This window comes from Sebastes fasciatus, chromosome 14, assembly GCF_043250625.1.
Source record: "Sebastes fasciatus isolate fSebFas1 chromosome 14, fSebFas1.pri, whole genome shotgun sequence".
Taxonomy (NCBI): Eukaryota; Metazoa; Chordata; class Actinopteri; order Perciformes; family Sebastidae; genus Sebastes; species Sebastes fasciatus.
In genome coordinates this window covers 19,690,122-19,708,809 of record NC_133808.1, presented here as the reverse complement: position 1 = coordinate 19,708,809, position 18,688 = coordinate 19,690,122, and the positions used below count along the sequence as shown (strand labels likewise).

The 18,688-nt window shown below is 42.4% G+C and overlaps 2 protein-coding genes across 11 annotated transcripts in view; one reads left to right on the top strand and one right to left on the bottom strand.

The window, feature by feature from the left end:
* prmt2 (protein arginine methyltransferase 2) overlaps positions 1–18,688 on the top strand; it is a 303,518-nt gene that overhangs the window by 180,710 nt on the left and 104,120 nt on the right. The gene's annotated exons all lie outside the window — the stretch shown is intronic.
* dip2a (disco-interacting protein 2 homolog A) overlaps positions 1–18,688 on the bottom strand; it is a 101,693-nt gene that overhangs the window by 9,990 nt on the left and 73,015 nt on the right. For 3 of the 10 annotated variants that reach the window (XM_074659540.1, XM_074659542.1, XM_074659549.1), the window contains exons 6-26: positions 17,799–17,936; positions 15,934–15,975; positions 12,826–12,945; positions 10,740–10,937; positions 9,895–9,986; positions 9,389–9,499; positions 8,366–8,489; positions 8,166–8,275; positions 7,940–8,042; positions 6,961–7,025; positions 6,478–6,571; positions 5,771–5,890; positions 5,529–5,643; positions 4,151–4,290; positions 3,848–3,984; positions 3,632–3,712; positions 2,212–2,339; positions 1,987–2,101; positions 1,140–1,341; positions 892–1,001; positions 469–549 (exon numbers count right to left, since the gene is read on the bottom strand). In XM_074659540.1, the coding sequence (XP_074515641.1) occupies positions 469–549; positions 892–1,001; positions 1,140–1,341; positions 1,987–2,101; positions 2,212–2,339; positions 3,632–3,712; positions 3,848–3,984; positions 4,151–4,290; positions 5,529–5,643; positions 5,771–5,890; positions 6,478–6,571; positions 6,961–7,025; positions 7,940–8,042; positions 8,166–8,275; positions 8,366–8,489; positions 9,389–9,499; positions 9,895–9,986; positions 10,740–10,937; positions 12,826–12,945; positions 15,934–15,975; positions 17,799–17,936 (2,426 nt within the window). Of the gene's footprint in view, positions 1–468; positions 550–891; positions 1,002–1,139; positions 1,342–1,986; positions 2,102–2,207; positions 2,340–3,631; positions 3,713–3,847; positions 3,985–4,150; positions 4,291–5,528; positions 5,644–5,770; positions 5,891–6,477; positions 6,572–6,960; positions 7,026–7,939; positions 8,043–8,165; positions 8,276–8,365; positions 8,490–9,388; positions 9,500–9,894; positions 9,987–10,739; positions 10,938–12,825; positions 12,946–15,933; positions 15,976–17,798; positions 17,937–18,688 lie in introns of those variants that run through there. The other 7 variants (XM_074659541.1, XM_074659544.1, XM_074659545.1 and 4 more) reach the window with 5 other exon arrangements.

Genomic DNA, 18,688 nt, shown 5'->3' with positions numbered 1-18,688 from the left:
TGTTTAAACGTATGTGTTTTTTTACTCTGGGTTCAGTCTGCTCCATGGACCAGCTCGATTTATTTATACTGTTTTGATTTTACATCCATCCATCCATTATCTGTAACCGCTTTTCCTATTCAGGGTCCCCAGCTGACATTGGGCGAAGGCGGGTACACCCTGGACAGGTCGCCAGACTATCACAGGGCTGACACATAGAGACAGACAACCATTCATGCTCACATACACACCTATGGGAAATTTAGAGTCTTTGATTTTACAGTAAATCTTTATTAGAATTTAATTATTATTTTAAGAGTTATTATAAAGTGTGGTAGGGAACCTGAGGACATCTGGCCCAGCTGAAGATTTTTCTCCCACAATTGTTGCAGCTCTAAGTGTTTTTTTTTAATCTATAAACAGTTTCTCAACTGAATTTCCAGGAAATGGCAAAACTAAATTCTACATACAATGATGAAAAGGCAGTACCTTAGCGTTGAGAACGAGGAACAGAGGATGGTCTGGAGTGGCCTGAGCTCTCCATTGTAGCACATCCTGTATGTACAGGAACTATAGAGGAGAGAGACACACACAAGTTTAACTACAGAGAGTAAAACACAGCAAAGACATACAAACTGAGACAATGATGAATCGCTACACAAACAACGTAGAAGTGATGGATGGCACAAGGTGGGTGTGATGGGGTAGAGTATATGTGATGGCTATAACACATGATGGAAGAGGAATCTGAATTACACAACACCTGTGTTTCACACAGCAGGAAGTCAAACTCATGTCCTCTCCACCAGCTGCATGTATTTCAGATTCCCCTCCCTCCAGTGTGCATGCTTACCTGTGTCTGCAGTGTATGTGTTGAGGTGATGAGCGGGTGAAATGAGGATGACTATCTACCTTACGTGCCTGGTCATTGTCCTCAAGTTGGGCCACGTCTCTCCCGCAGGCCTGTGCTATCCTCTTGCCTGCCACCAGGTTGCCCACTATCATAGAAGCAGGACCGACCTCTGTCCAACCACATTCAGGGAAGTTAGGACATACATTCATATCGACATAAATATAAACACCACAATAAAAAAATGAAGAAATGAACGAGTTTTTATGCTACATAAACCAGATCCATGCTGCGACATGTGGTGGTCTACCTGGCTGTTTTTGTCTCGGCTTAGGTAGGTTGGTGACACATGTGTGAGGACACATGAGGACGTTGCAGGGGTGCAAGGCGCCCTCCAGGAAGCGCTGTTTGGTCTCAGATATGTGGATGCCGCCCAGGGGAGCCTTAGGGAGCGTGTTGGCAGGCACCAGAGCCAGGCAGTAGACCCCGACCTGGTGGATGCTGTCTATGGCCTGGAAACAGAAACAGAGGAGAAGTGGAAATAAGTAAGTAAATCAGAGAAAGTCGTGGTCCAGTTTCAGTTTCAGTAAACACCATAAGGGATGTTTTAACTTGCAGTTATTCTAGTTTATATATTAATCTCTTTTATATGAATATGTAGATTTGAAAATGAAAAATATTGACATTTCCTCAGCTTTGACTTGGTAAAGGGACCATAACATTGGTTCTTTATTCTTCGCCACATTAACTACACACCATGACTTTACTAATGACAATTTTCCAAAGCAATAAGGCTTGACTTAATTTGTATCCTCAAGCTGCATAGCAATAGCATCCTTGAGTACCTCTCTTAATGCATTCAAGGAACATTCAACATCCCAGGTTTAAGATTGATTCACCATAATAAATTATCTCGAGGAAGTTTGAAGGTTCTGCAGGTTTTCATATGGAACTGGCATAAAACAACAATGAAAACTTGAAGGTCGAAAATCGATCTAAAACCTTGTGACATGCTGTAGAAAACAGTAAGTAAGGAGTAATAGTAACTATGTATATTTGATTTGCACTTACTAAAATATGCAATATGCAAAACATGCAAACCCACAAGTATCGTCCTTCATTTATCTGTGACTAAGTGACAAGATGTGAAAAAGCACCTGAAGGACGCGGCTCATCCACTGGAAGCTGTCTTCCTCAGAGGCGTCTGGCCTCTGCTCTGCCACAACAACGATCCTCTCGTCGTGCAACACGGACACAGAAAACACGGCTATCCTGGAACACACATAAAAAAACACTGTTACAGCTACATGCAATCAAACTGTGTTAGAGAGTTAGAAAACAGTGCAGATTAGACGATAGAGAAGTGTAGCTTCCTCTTTTACCTCCCCCTGTACACAAACTTCATGGGCTCCACTGCCAGCGCTGTGGCGACCACATCATCGGCATTGTGTCTCCGCCCACTGACCACCATCAGCCCTTCCATCTTCCCCACAACAAACACAAGGCTGTCCTGGTGGGAAACACAAAGCACACACACACACCGTTAGACATTTACCCCAATCTAAAGTACAGTGTGCAACCACACAACTAGCACCTGACTGAGGTAATGGTACATTGGAAATTGGAGGTTCCTTGAAGGGAAAAGAACTCTTTCAGCTCAGGAATGAAAAATATCACTATTTGTCGACTCTTGTCTGGCCCTGAATGAATTTAGCTTGTGACGGTTGTATAAAATATGATTCTCTCCTTCGCTGATTTAAAAAAACGTGTAAAAAAAAAACATGACAGTTGCTCTAACGTCAGCCAAAGGTTTCTAAGTAAACAGACCTCTCTGTGGACAAATAGTCACTATGGAAACTGTCCACAGAGAGGTCTATGAATTATCCAGAGTAACTGGGATGTTGTTTCTGGACGGACACACTGCAGTTGAATCTTTTCCAAATCATTTTTCTGGCTCAAAAGAATTCCCAGCAGACGCCTCCGAGGCACACTGTACTGTATATCTCAAACATTGAACATAATAAAACACTGATCCCTTCACTTAGGACAGGGGAAGGTTGAGTAGAATATCAAAAAGATATGACACACAGATTGATGATTTATGACAAATTAAATGTATTTGAGGTTTCTGCTGCATTCACATGGAATCAGGCAGACGGCAGACGGACAACAGCTTCTGGACGGCACGGGAAAACAAACAAACAGTCTGTTGGAATGACAGGATGGTAAAACAAAACCCGCATGACAATATGTTGGTATGGTGATGTTGTATTGTTTACAAAGAATGGAATAAAATATATAATAGAAAATTCTTTTGTGTCTATTATTTTATGTAATTATTCCAGTAATGCATGTAGCTATAAAATGCAGCTCTCTCTATAATCTATTTCAAACTTAAAACACTTTAACCTCGTGCGAGGGAGCTACGTAACATCGGGTTGTAAAAAAAAAAGTTAACATTTTAATGTTCGACAGCAATGCCCTCTACCGTTGCCGGTATTCTCTGCCGGCTTCACCTAATTTTGCCGTCCTGCTCTCGTCCACTAACATGATATCTTTGTCTACCATCTGCCTGATTCCAAAACTACAACATATCACAACTCATATGTTTAAAACAGGGCTATCAGCTTTCAGTAAAGATTACTGACAGAGGGAGATGGGACAAGGGTGACTGTGTATGTAAAAAACGAAATGCCAATAAATATATTTGTGTTAAAATAAACAGGGCTATCTTAATACTATAAGACAGACATCAAAGTAAAGTAAGGTTAAAAAACTGCATGTTAATGAGGCGGAACTTACCGGCCCCACGAAGCCCAGCAGTGAGGTCCTGGTAAATGGTCTGTCGCTGATGGGAATCCCAGATGGTGTTACTGGGATGGTCTGCAAATAGACACAGCACTATTAAAACACACACATTCGTGGATGAAGTAGAAAACATTTCCATTAAAATAACTACATGAGGAAGTCTATGAAAGCATTTGCACTCTGGATTCAAATAAGAAATAAGGCGCCAACCTCAAAGATGTTCTTGGTCATCCCCGGGAGGCCGTAGTAAGCGACACCCGTGCTACCTGAGCTCACGCAGATCTCTCCAACCTCGTCTGTCTGACAGAGATAGGGCATCCCATCCACCCGCACCACACACACCAGAGCTGGAGACACATGATGACAGGAGGGCATAGTGGAAGTAAGTTTTTCTTAATATCTTACAACATGTGATCGGTGGTGTCACTATAAAAATATATCTTTCATCTTTATCTTCAGCCTTTTACTCATTAACAGCAACAAAATGTTAATAAGCAGCGCAGTGCACTCTACCTCCAGGCATGACCTGTCCCACATCCTGCACTGTGAGGACAGATAGCTTCTCCTCTGTGTCCACCCGGATCACACTGTGGCTCAGCCCTCCCATAGACAGCACCGCCTTCCCTGGAGGAGGAACACCCATCTCTGGAGGTCTGCAGGACCAAGACGATATTAATGCAATTACACGTTATTAGTGAAAAAAGTGACACACATGGAGAGACTTGCAGTTAAAGCAATCTCTGCCTTTTATGGCAAACAAAACCTCTGATACAAGTTCTATCTTAGTTCATCAAATACAGCCTTTATTAGCAGACTGAGCCATCCCCTGGAAAGTAACTAAGTACATTTACTCAAGCATTGTACAAATGCAAGTACAAATTCTAAATACTTTACTTGAGTATTTACATTTTATGCTACTTTATACTTCTACTTCACAACATCTCAGAGGCAAATATTGTACTTTTTACTCCACTATATTTGACTGACAGCTTTAGTTACTTTTCAGATTATAGTTTTTTATCCCCTTCCTATCCGGTGAAAACCAAGTAGCTCCAAATTAGGTCATTTTTAATGTGAATCTTTCTGATAAACTGAAGGATGAAGTGTTTTTTTATGTGTTGAGAAAGTTCTCCTACTTGTGAAGATAAATAAACTATTGGATCAGCTGGAAAATACATCGTCACAAAGCTGAAAACAGGGCTGTTTTTCTCATGAAAAGCTGACTTTTTAGAGATATAAGATATGATGCATTGCTGTAGATTAAACTGCCCAACAGTATATAAAGGAGTTAAAATTAGTACAATCTTCAACATCTACAGCAGTAAAATGCAACATTAATCCAGAAACATCATATATAATAGTAAAACACTCACAGGGAACATTTTACTGCACAGCTTTAAGTATATTTTGCTGATAACACTTACATACTTTTACTTAAGTAGAATTTTGAATGCAGGACTTAGTATTTTTGTAGTATTTTCACAGTTTGTTATTAGTACTTCTATTTACGTAAAGATCTGAATACTTCTTCCACCACTGTTTAGTACATTGTCTTTATTGCAGCAGTACGGACACCTTAAAATGTGAATCTGTGCGATACAGACTCTCTGGATCCATTACATCTCTACACTCTCACATATTTCTCAAAAACAGCCTATTTGAAGCATGTGTTTTTAGTCTGTCTGTCATCCTAATCCTCCTCCATGACTGAGCGCCGTGATCAGCAAAAAGCTGACACATCCTCTGCCTCATCTCTGTGTTAAAGAAGCACAAATCTCCCTCCTCTCCCTGCAGATTCCAGCTAATGTTGCAGTGTGATTTAACAGCACAGAGAGGCAAAGCGGTGGCAGGTTGCTTTTGTTCTTAATAGGGTGCAGTAACAGCAGCTCACCGGCGGATGGCGACAGTCATGGCTTCTGAAGAGCTGGCACATGGACAGATCACCTCAGGTCGCAGCCCACGTGCCTGAAACACGTTGAGGAAGGCGTCACAGGAGGATATCGACCCTGTGATAACACACACACACATACACAGTCAGTCCAGTAAACACAAACAAATCAATGATAATCTCTTGTAGCTTCAGGGTGTTTATTGAGGTTATTTTATTAAATGAGAACCTGCAGGTGGACTCACATGGGTTGGCTCCGTCAGCTACGATCAGCATGCGAATCGAGCTCAGGCTGATGTCTCTCTGGTCTCTCTGGGCCAGCAGAGACCAGTGCATGTCCCTCGACTTCACCACTGCAACCCGTGCTGTGCAAAGGGGACACAAAGGCAAGAGAGACAGGCTCACAATAGGATCACCCAATCAACACCTCTGTCATTCAGCTTAACAGCCAATAGCAGATCACTAAATCTGACAGCAAATAGCAGTACGACTCAGTCTGAGTCAGTTGCCAACAGGTGACTCAGCAAATCTTGGACCAGAAAGGAGATGGATCTTATTCAGCGCAGCAGGCCTCATGTCCTCGACCTCCAACGGGCAAACACAATTGGACTAGAAATCAATGAGTCCAACAAACTATTACTCCAATCCATCGTCCCCTGTCAAACATGCAGCGAGAATCAAAACCGTTACGAGAAACAGACTCTGGAAGTAAAACTTGATCTTATTCAGGCTTACAGACACTCAAAACAATAACAAAATGTTGGGTAAACTATCATTCACCATACAGCCAGCTACCAAAGCATTTTTCTCAATGCACTATAATAAATACTAGAATTTTCCATACTAAATAGATCAAATTAGGTTTGTTTATCTCGTATTAATTCCCTCTACGTCGGGCTGAGATGCAGCAAACAGTGAAAAGTGACAAATGTCGAGGTGGACTGACCCTCACCTTTGTACGTGTGCACCTTCTGTATCCAGGAGAGGGGGTTGACTTTCATTAGGGAGTAAGGAATGCTGATCACGTGCATCCGATTCATGACGCTCTGCCACGAGAAGAGACAAGCACCAAAATATTTCAGAAATGCAGTGCAACTACATGATGTCACTGTAAACAAGCTGTGAGCCATGACAAGGTTTTATTAGAGATAAGAGTATAAATAAAAGATTGTTTGGGCTACTGTTATAGGAGTTTAAACGTGTAACAGCAGGTGATATATAAGCTGTATGTAAATTCCAACGACATGTTTCAAACTTGTGTTATGAGACAAGATGACTAAGACATTAGTTTGAATGTGTTTACATATTGATAATGTCCTCATAGGGAAGATGTCTGTCAGATAAATCACGCTTTTTTATCAGCAAACTGAATCTCTTCTATTTCTAATTATATAACCGTCTTGTTAGCTTTACCAGACGGTTCAAGCCCACTCACCGTAAGTACGCCGTGCCACAATCCTGCCTCTCTCTTGAAGTCCAGGACGTTAGTTATGGTCTCAGCTGCAAATCGAAAAGAAGATTTTCCCAAGATTTAGGTTTGAGACATTTAACCCTCATCCTACCAACTTATTTAACATACAAGGACTACTGACCGGGGTCCCTGGGTACCCCAAGAATAAACTACTGTTAGAAACAACCAGCATAGCAAAATATTTCATTTCAAAACATTATTAGTAATGTTATTAATGCCATCCGAGGAAAAAAAAAAATATTATAAAATTATTATTATTTCAAGAAAGTTAGTTAATTTGCATATTGTGTAAAATGAAAATAGACAGAGCATATGAGGAAATCTGTGTCTGCTGCATCTGTCTCCTTCAAAATGATGGACAGAGTGCCCTAACCCCCCTGATAGTGTGTGATACTTTAAATTAGGACCCATGACAACACCTGTGAGATATGCCAAAAATACCTCTGGGGTCTACTACTAAATCTTGATTGAAGCAGTATTGGATTCAGCGAAGCACCAAACTGAGTTTCAGAAACAGACCTGGAGAGTCTCTAGGGGCTGTTTGGAGTTATTTAAAGCCAAACTGGGACACTGGAGGAGAGGAGGTGCCTTACGTTGTCAGAAAGAGACACAACCTGCTGAGACGCTGCATTTATCAAACTAGACTGTAATTACACTCTGATAGGATCTGTGAGCAACGTGAAGGGGGATTCTATAATATCATAGATTATAAAATAGGTTTGTTTGATGAATGTGCTCAGCGTTATCTAACCTGTAGTATAAATAAGAGGGAAACAACACAGCAAGTCCAAAAAGTCAAGCCTAATGTATATATGTTTTTATTTTTATCATTACTAAATCTGGTTGAGTTGTCTCTTTCTTCCTTTCTCTCTCTCTCTCTCTTTAGCACACGCTAACACCACCAGATTAAAATGAAGTGTAGGTACTAGAGTGTCCTCCTCACCTTCAGTGTAGCCACAGGCCTGTGTGAGGGCGTGACAGTGAGCCAGCATGGCTGAATGGGACACTGTGATCCCCATGGTGCTTCCCTCCTTGCTGGTTTTATACTGGATGTAAGAAACACGGAAAAACATTTGAACAGTTGTGGATTATATGAAAAAGAAGAGCTGATGATTCAATCAAAATATAATCAATCTAAATTTGCTTTATTGGTATGAAACTCCACATACTTCGATGTAGGCGATGTCATTACTGGCTTCCCGTATCGGAGGATGCCAGTCTTTTGGTGGCTTCACAACATGTTTTCCATCTGTCACAAACCACAGCAACCGCGGCCAGCCTGCAGAGACGGAGACATGAAGTCAGTTCAAACCAAATGTAACTATGCAGACAGACAGACAGTCAAAATGAAAAAAAAAGCATACCGTACCTTTGAAAGTGGCTACCTCCCCCGTTTGTGCTTTGGGCAAGCCTTTCTGACAGGCGTCAGTGGTCAGTGCCAGCGTGACACCACAGCTGCCCAACAGAAAGCCAATCTGTTGACTTCCTGCATCCTGGGGGACCAAAGAGGATGAAAAGTGGAAGTTCAAACCGTGTCTGTCACACAACAATCAACTATTAAGAGCGACAAAATTCAGAACAGAATGATGCTCTGAGGGAATATGGGAGTTGTAACGTTGAGAAAGAAGGACGACGACTGAAGAGGAAACCTCGGAGCAGCGTACATCAAACAAGCAGCAGGTAAGAAAGCAGAGTGACGGCTAATCACTATTAAAAACCCTACCGCCGAGCATCAAAGCCCAATCATAGCAGGAATGAAGCCCGAGATCAGACACGCGCTCACTCATATTTGATTGGCTGTGCAAATTAGCTTACAGCCAGACTCACGCTGAGCAAACCATACTGTGCAGAAAAGCCAGAAAAAATGTGAGATACTGGGTTGGAAAAAGGGCATAGAAAAAAGAAAGAAGGATTGAAGAAGGGAGGGAGGAAACATTTGCGCGAATGAGTTTCTGACTACCGAGAAAAGTTGGCCTGTGATCTATTATTTTGACTGGAATTACACATCATTTCACCTCCCTCAAATCTCATTAATTACAGCACAGCGTCTTCCAACAGCACGCTTATAAAGGGCAAACAAGAACAGGCATTAATATTCAGCCTGTGTAACTAATGTGGGTGAATTTGGTTCAGTTTGAGCTGAAGGATGTGCTGGATGCATCATAACACTCTGTAATTAGAACATTTAGAAGATAATGCTGCTGCCGGGGTTGTAATCATGCAGCACATTAACAAGAGAGAAGATGTTCTGGGATAAATATCTACATCGAAACAAGTGTGCACAACTTTTAAGGCTCTCATTCAGGGGTCACATGTCCAGCAGGGGTCACTAATGCTCTTCACTGTTTATGCAGAAAAGCACACATTCCCAGGAGACGGTTTTAGCCTTTACCTTTCTGGTCAGCGGCACTTCGATAGGCACAGGTACCAGCTCTGCCAGGAGACAGCCGTAGAAGGCCACCATGAACATCACTGGGTCGTTGTTGGGGAAAACAAGTGCAACCTAAAGGCGTATAACGGACACAATATGTTACGGTACGATGTAATGCGCAGTTCCTGTTTTACGTTTAAGTATGGGAGGCAAGGACGAGATCGGAAATCAAACATTTCCCCTCACAGATAATGAGGCTGTGATATTATATTTGTAAGGACATGAGAACTGATGGTTGAAAATTGAGCACAGAGATGCAGCCTTCTGCAAGGGAGCAATCAGAAATATCAAGATTTCAAATAGGCTGACTTGAAAAATAATTTGTTCTTAGTTTAAGGACTCATGTTCAGAGAAATGCAGTCTTGCACTCGCTGAATATCGTTTTAGGAGCCTCAGCCAAACGCCCAAAATGCAACAAGGACTGTAACATACAACTGACCATCATTGAACATTATCTCAGGACTTACTCTGTCTCCGGGCATGAGCAAAGGCTCATTTCTGGTGCTCAGCTTGTTAAGAAGAGTGTAGGCCAGTTTCTGACTGCGGGTCCATAGTTTACCTACAGAGGTGAACATCAAATATGAATGTCAAATATTTCATTTGAGTTAACAACCCCAGACACACAAATCAACATAAAAACACACACAATAGCTGTGAATAACAGCAGAATACAAAATAAGGTACTGTATGTAGAGACGGATGCAGGTAGGGGTGTAACGATACAGCGATATGGATCAATGTATCGATTCAGTGATCAACGATCCAATTTCATCGATGCAGTTAAAACATCGATACATATCGTCATCTTTAAGATACGCCTTTATTTTGAAATTCCCATGGCATGTCTGTGTCACCGTTTCCATCCAAGCGCACCTTCGTCCTAAACATTCAAACAGTGCTTAAGTACGAGAAATGTGGCACTTAATAGTGAACAGGAGGTCTATTTTTATTCTTTTTATTAAAAAGAATAGATTGTTTTTCATTTAAATGTCTGGAAGAGCTCGGTAATAAAATTGTCAAATGATATTTTTAAATGTAACTGATTGTGTTAAATAGACATATGATGATATTGTCTCTTAGGCTCCTGAATTGAATCAAATTGAAATCATATCATGGCAGACTTTGTGATATCAGCAATTATTGTATCGCTGTCCAAATAATAAATATATTATTGTGTCGGGATGCAACTTGTGATTTACACTCCTAGACGTAGGCACTTCCTTGTCCATTATTTGTACAGAGAAAACCCACACAGTATGGATGAAAAGAGGTGCTGTTGTTTTCCATCTCCATTGTAATTGTTGATGCCTACCATAGGTGAGTGTGTAGACGGGCTTGCCAGCGTTGTCGAGTGCCGTCAGACAGGGGCTCTTGGGCTGCGTGGTGCCCCACCGCTGTAAGGCTGCTGGCAAGGAGGGAGGCCAGTTGTTGACCACCCCGAGAGGCTCTCCTTCCAGCGGACTCATGTGCTGGCCTTCTGGCTTTGGCTGGTTGGGATCTGGCTGCTGGACTAGATGGGGAAGAGAATGAGGCATCAGTGTGAGGGTGGCTCGATGAATGCCTGTTTTTTGGTGGAGAGAATTACAAAGAAATGTTAAATTTGTCTATTATACAACTCTCTTAAAGGAACAATGTGTAGGATCCGGCGGTATCTAGCGGTGAGGTGAGGAGATTGAACTGAAACCTGTCCTGCGTGTTGGAGAGCTACGGTGGCAACCGCAAAAGCGAGAATGGCCCTCTCTAGAGCCATCTGGAGCAACGGCAGTCCGTGTGTGTACGTGGGAAGTGAGTGGTGAAGCAAAAGAGAGAGCGGCGGCGACGGGACAAAGTAACGTTATCGACTCCGGCCCAAACAGGAAAAGTTAACAGAGTTGGTTTGTCATTCTGGGCTACTGTGGAAACATGGCGGTGCAACATGGCGGACTGGTCCTGTAAAGGAACAGTCTGCAACATTTCGGGGGGACCTATTGGCAGAAATTGAATATAACATTCATAACTATGTTTTCATTAGTGTATAATCACCTGAAACTAAGAATCGTTGTGTTTTCATTATCTTAGAATGAGCCCTTCATATCTACAAAGGGAGCGGATCCCGTTCACGGAGTCCACCATGTTGCATTGTCATGTTTCTACAGTAGCCCTGAACGGACAAACCAAACACTGGCTCTAGAGAGAGGCTTTCACGTATTTAGGTTACCTGAAGGCCACCGTCATTCTCTGACACGCTTGTGACACTGCGGTAACGTGAGCTGCAGAGTGTAAAACTGTAGTACCGCCAGCTGGTGTTTGACTTCTGTTGCTCCTAAATCAGTGTTATTATGGTAAGGATGGCCTCTGAGCGAGGCGAACGGCGATACCACAGTTTTGCATTCGGTGGCTCACGTTACCGCAGTCTTGGAAAGATAGGCGTGGGCGGAGGGGGTACTCAGTTGGTTGCAATCTGCAACCACACCACTAGATCTTGCCAAATCCTACACACTGTACCTTTAAAGGGAGGCAGGGTAATGAAAGCAGTGTGGGGATTGAAAGACACCGAGTTGGCTGAAGGATTAAATGTGAGCTGAGTTCTGTCCTTATCAGTCTTAGCTGCCTCAGATACCAATTCCTGAGAAACTTAGAGAAACATGTGCCTTTCAATAAGCCGAAGCTCCCTTTATCCTTCGACTTTCCTCCCTCAACCAAGCACCCTACTCGCTCTTTGACTTCCATCTCTCCATCACTATTCTCCCCTCACACACTCTCCTGAACTCTCATAAATGGAATTCAGAACTGTTTAACCGAGCTGGCAAGATGTCCCCCCGCCAAATAAAACACCTCTATCAGGAACAGATAGCGTTAAGCCTGCTGCCATTTCAGCTCTGTGTGTTTTGCTGCTCGCACCAAGCAGACCACAGAGGCGTGCCATGCCACAGTTCCTGAGCCAAAGTCAGGGAGGCTTTACAATTACCTGCTGATGTATTACTATTCCTGCCGCTTTGTGTTTATTCAGCCTGGCAGAGAGTCACCCAAAACCCATGATGGGCTAGTAGGAATGGAGGAAATGGTTAGACAGGGCAGGCCCACTGTGAACCACTCCCTTAGCCCACCTGGTGGTCTCAGCTCCACCACGAGACAAAATAACAACCACTGATGTAAAAGTGTGCCTTGACTGTTTATTTGTGAGGCGTGGGGAGGTCAATATGACATTTTGATCTCGGCCGAAGCTGGAAAACTCCACTGAAAGCTACAAAGATATTAGATCTTAAAGTGGATGTTTAAAGAGCAGGATTGTTTGTATCAAATACAGCCTTCAACTGCTGAAGTCTCTGATCAGTATGCTGATCAAGCCACAGTAAGACGGATGCTTTTTTTCATGATTTATTAATAGAAGCAATGTAATTACTTTCAGGCCAGCTTACCGTCCAAGAGCTCCTCAAAGTCGTCGACAAAGAACTCTCGCAGCGGCGGTCGCTTTGGTCTCTTCAGAGTGTTGAGCAACTGCTGGATTTTAGAGGAGACGCGACTGTTGACTGGAACACCTACACAATGAGATCGGAGGGGATGAAAAGAAAAGGGTAGGGGGGAATAAACAGACGATGATATGGAGAGAAATACAGACATGGAGAAGAAAAGGGGTGGAAATAGATAGAAAAGACATGTGTAGACAAATTGATTGAGAGATGGATGAAGTGAGGGGACGGGGATGGATGAGGGGAGGACGGATAAGAAAAGAAGAGAGAAAAGGTCAGAGTGGGGCTCTAATGCGACATAGAGGACAACCAGCTGTCACTCACACTGTAGCAAGACAACAAAACAGCGGACCTCTACAGTCACCTGGAGGTCAAAGGTTACAGGCTTTCAGTCCAGATATACTCTCTAGAATCACCGACAAACCTCACAGGCTTTTAAATCAGAAAATGAGGAGCCTCCTCGCCTGCTGCCTAGCAACAACGATGTCCTCCCTGCATTAAGTGATTCACGAGGTGTCTCTAAAGGTGTCTGTTTCACATACGCTCTGCAAAATTCATAAATGTGGGAGGCTAAAACCAACTATAACCCAGTCAAGTCAAAATATATGCAAGTCATTTGACATGTATGTTAAAATTGCCGCACTAGACATAAATACAATACTCAAGAAGCATAATCGCAGAGACATGGAGCTTTGTAAACACATGAATGAAGGAGCAGGACAGGTTAGAAACAACAGACTAAGAATGAATGAAGAGGTGTCCGGTTAGATTTCCCTCACATTTTGGACATGGATGTGCAGACTATAATCATCACCGGACATCATTTCCTCCATATGATTTTAGTTTGGGAGGGGTGGTCTGTGTCAGACATTCCAGACAGCCACAGGAGACGAAGGCCACAGCTGCACGCAGCTCGCCTGATCTATCTTACTATAATAAGCCCGGCTCAGACAGACTCTGCCTCCTCGTGAAGGGACAGATGTACTGGGAGGAGTCGCGTGGGGGTCAGCGCTGCACCTGATGGGCCAATTAGAAAGCCCCAGACACACGGGACAACATCTGAGGGCCCTGAACCCCACCCACTCACTGATGCCTTGATCGTTAATATCACAGCCAACCAGCAACCGCCTGTGATTTCATAATTTCATAATTTCATAATTTATCCACCCACAGTATTAAATTACAAGGCAAACACTGGCTATGTTTAATTTTGGGAAAAAATGGCACACCATGCTTTCGTAGTAAAATGTATTTACTAACCAGCTATGACCATCATTTTTTTTTCTTATTGTTAATGAATTCCATGGAAAGACCAAAACCAACAATGTGTTAGTCTGTCTCTTAATATGTTTGGCTTCCTTACCCTGTCTGTGGCTCTAAGCAACAAGCTCATTTGTTCCTACTGGAGCCGTAATTATTTTAAAACGGTTCAAATATATTGTTTAGTTTTTAGGAAGTCATTTCCTAATGCCCTGCTGGGCATTGTAGTTTTTTTTGTTTTTTTTAAAGATGCTCATTTTCAGGTTCATACTTTTATTTTGGGTTTCTACTGGAATATGTTTTCATACTTTAATGTTCAAAAAACACTTGTTTTCGCACACCGACTGTGCTGCAGCACCTCTTTTCAAACTCTGTCTGAAACGCTCTGTTTGAGCTCCAGCCCTGATCCCTACTCAAAACGGAGGAGCATTTGTTGGGGACTATTTTCAGCCACAGATTAATAAACATTTGGTGCTCTAGCGCCCCCCATTATGGGGGCGCCAAACATCACAGGGGGTGCGCCTGCTCTAAGGTTGTCAAAATTTGATTAGCGCTAAAATCATAATAACACACTCGCTGGATAATTTATACAAACGTCTCTATATATATATATATTTAAAATTACATTTTTTGCTACTTAGTAGGTCATATTCAGTTTAAACCCAGTACTTGTGCACAGTTGAAGGTAGAGATTAGGCAACACTAACTAGTATTATACTATTTGTAGAATTATATTCCAGTGGTGGTTGCATAGCAGAGCATTGTTTCGGACTTGTGTGATCCAAATATCTCAAATAACTCCTTATTGGACAAAAAGATTGATGTATTAATTAAAAAAATTCACATGTTTTTATCCAACAAAATATTCTGCCTAAATCCATATTTGTTGGTGTTTAGCCTTTCAAAAACAACATTTTCACTGTGGTCAAAAAACTGCTTTTCTTATATACAAGTAGGGGGCGGCACAACGACGGTGTTGGGTTGATTCAAAATATCATTTATCACAATGAAGGAACATGTCATGTCAGTGTGGCTCACTGTTGTGTTTTTAAAAGTTTTTGAACAATAAGTGAGGTCTATGGCACAGAGGAATCAGCTATATCATACTCTGGATAGACAGACAATACTTGTTAGTAGGATTAATTGTTGGTTTTGGTCTTTTCATGGGATTTGTTGACAAAAATGCACCACAGTATGCATGCTCCATCAAGACACCAACACATACAGCGCCAGTAACCGAGTCCAGGTGGAACCAAAGTTACTGTGTGGCATGTTTTCTACACCCAAATATGTGTTGTTATTAAAATGGCGACAGTGCTAGACGGCTGCCGTCACAGAGAGCCCACTGTGTGGCTACGGGCTAACAGGCTTGTGTCATAGTGAGAAACATAAAGTGACAAGTCTCAGTGTCTCAGTGGGAGCGCAGAAACCAGTATGTCAACATGGTAATTACTCACAACCCCGAATGAATAGTTAGACCTGTCATGGAAAACGCCTTTTCACACAATCTGCCTCAACATCATCAATTTGAAGAGCATATACTGTAGGCTTGAAGATGCTACAAATGCTGAAGCCTTTGCAACACACGCAGCTTTACAAACACACACACACACACACACACACAGGAATCTAATTATTGAATTCGCTGCATATATTTTTGGAAAACACACACGGCTTGGACAAGTGCTAGACCTGACAGTGGAGGCGAAGGCGGAAACACACATGAACACAAATGCACACGCAGCAGAGTGCACATATAGAGGACTGCCATAGAGTTGGAAGAACAGTTATAAATACCATCCATTAAACTGAGGGATCCTTCACTTCTCCACTCACAGCCTGGAGGAGAGACACATCAGGATGTCAATGAAACAGTCCTGCTAACTTTGTGTGTGAGACTGTGAACGTGTGAATGTGTGATAGAGAAATCCAGCAGCAGACACGAAGGTGAGAGTAAGCTTATAAAGACACACACTGTTGTTGTGGTACCATGACAACTAAGATAGGATTTCTTGCTGTTTTTTGCTATTTTTGTCATTATTTTAATGACTTCTGTGCGAAAACTTGCAGCGTGGGTTTGAAACATCTTGAACACTAACAGAAGGGATAAAAAATGACATCTTTTAAAACTCTCATCCTCTTTATGTGTCAGCGAGGTGGGCTGGCTTAGCATTTATTAGCAGTGAAAACCCCGGCGACGCACACACTCTTAATGACAGAGGATGGATGGCAGGAAGGGAACATCTCTGCTGAAGCGCTGTTCCAGTTTTCTGGCTGCTAGCTTATTAAGTACATGGGACATTAATTCAAAGCAGCATTTCAGCTCTGATGTTGAATGGATGAAGATGGAAGGGTGACAGGAACACATTGGCGCTGCTTTTAAAAGGACTGCTCGACCAGATTGTCAATGATGGCAATAAACTTGGTGCTTGTAAAAACGTCTATCTTAACGCATGAAAGTAAATCTTTTCCACTTCACTCAACCCATTTTTGTCGTTTTTAGGGGGGTACAGGGGTTCTTTAGGGGGAGATAGCACGTCAACAGTAGATGTCACATAGAAGTGGTGAACATCATCCGAAAGTTGGGAACCTGAAGATTAATTTCAGATGCTGTTAAAATAAATTGTGAAAGTGTATAAGGGCTAAGAACATGATAATGGAAGTATGTGATTGACATTCCCATGCTCTATTATGTGTCATAAGTTGCTGCAGCAATGTTTGGGTTGATACCATTTGTTACACCGATTTGGTGCTAAATTTAACCATTTTTTACCACTCGAGAATTGATATAAATGATCAATAATTCCTCCAAAATACCACATAAAGACACCAAGACCTTGAGGAACACCATAGAAAAAGCAATGCCGTGACTCGGAATCAAAAACTTTTGACATTTGGAGATATCTGCAAGAACTGCATTTTTTGGCGATTGGATGATGAGCGCTTCTGTTCTGGAAACTGCTCAGACACCCCCTTATCTTCAGTCTACCTAGGAAAGCTATACATCCTCTGAATGCCCTAGGTCTGTAGTTTGTGGTTGTGAAGTTTCCTCAGGCTGTTATTATCCTAGAGGTCACCACATGTCATTTCATACAGTGAGATCAACTTTCAAAAAATTGTCTCACTACAATGAAATGGCTACTACGGGTACTAACATCATCACACATGAATACAATTGGAATCATTGTATCCACAAGAGTCTCAGCTTTACAGTGGTTATCCATCTCTACAATGCACAGCATCCAATTGTCAATATATCCGATAGCCCATCTGGAAACTGCTGGCAGTGCTGGGTGGATACTAGACTGTGCTGTTTGAATGATGAATGATGTTTAGCGGCTGTTAATTTCATGCACTGATTCACTAACAACACGACAAGAACTGAATCACATGAAACACTGTTCCTGTATTAATCTTTATCAATTGTGTGTGTTTTATTAGTGAAAATGACATATTAAGCATCAAGGTAGAAACATGGTGTTACTTTGGGGAGGGGTTGGAGAGGTGCAGTGTTACCATGGCAACACAAGAGGGTCAGTCAGCAGCTTGTGCCAGTCTGGCAGGCAGACTGACTAAGGAGAAGACAGAGGGACAGACAGCAGGGGAGAAAGGGAGGTGACTATGTGTGTGTGTGTCTGTGTGTGTGTGAGTAAGAAACTCACCATCTGCAGTCTCCATGACGCTGGTGTGGTGGTTATAGCCCCGGGAGACGCCTCGCACCGAGGCCACCTGGGGCCGCTCCGCATGAAGCGAGGAGCGCTCCGACAGCCCCGTCACATCGGGGGGCGCTGAGTGGTTATCTGTGGTGAGTGGGGCGTCGGGGGTTAAAAGGTCAAACGGCAGGCTTTTGCTTTGGGCTATCGTTGCTAAATGAAAGTCCACTTCATGAGCTTGTAAACAAACTGATCTGACAGCTGAGGGGTGTGATTGATTGATTTTGTCAACTGCAAGTACAGAGGAGTGAGTTTTAACAAGGCTTTCATATTTTACCTCCATTTTAACTACCTGCCATGATAATGAATGAATGGTCGGCACGGCCCCAGCATCGAGAAACAGACAGGAGCACCAAAACCAGAGCAAAGCAGTGTACTGCTGTGGACGGGGACGGCAGAAAAACGTATTTAGCCACCTAACAAAAAGGCTCACCTGAAAGAATTTATATCCGTTTAAGTGTACACTATATCTAGATATTTTTTGGCGGCGAACTGAACTGAAAATGAAACATATGATAAATGAATATATTATATATTCTACATATAGCATACACTTGGGTGAGCCTTTCTTGTAGGTGGCTAAAATACATTTTGCCGCTGCCCCTGTCCACAGCAGTACATTGCTTTGTTCCGGTGTAATACACCTACTATGGAGAAGTACCTCATACAACCCCACTTCAAAACACCCGAACAATCACTTTAACTCTAAAAATGATGCCTCACAATGAAGTTTCACAGATCTGTTAACAACACGCTGCCAAGACCTCTTTAAACTAAATCAGTAAACCTGATGGGAAACATCAAAACACCTGGAAATGCTACATGGGCAAATAAAACAA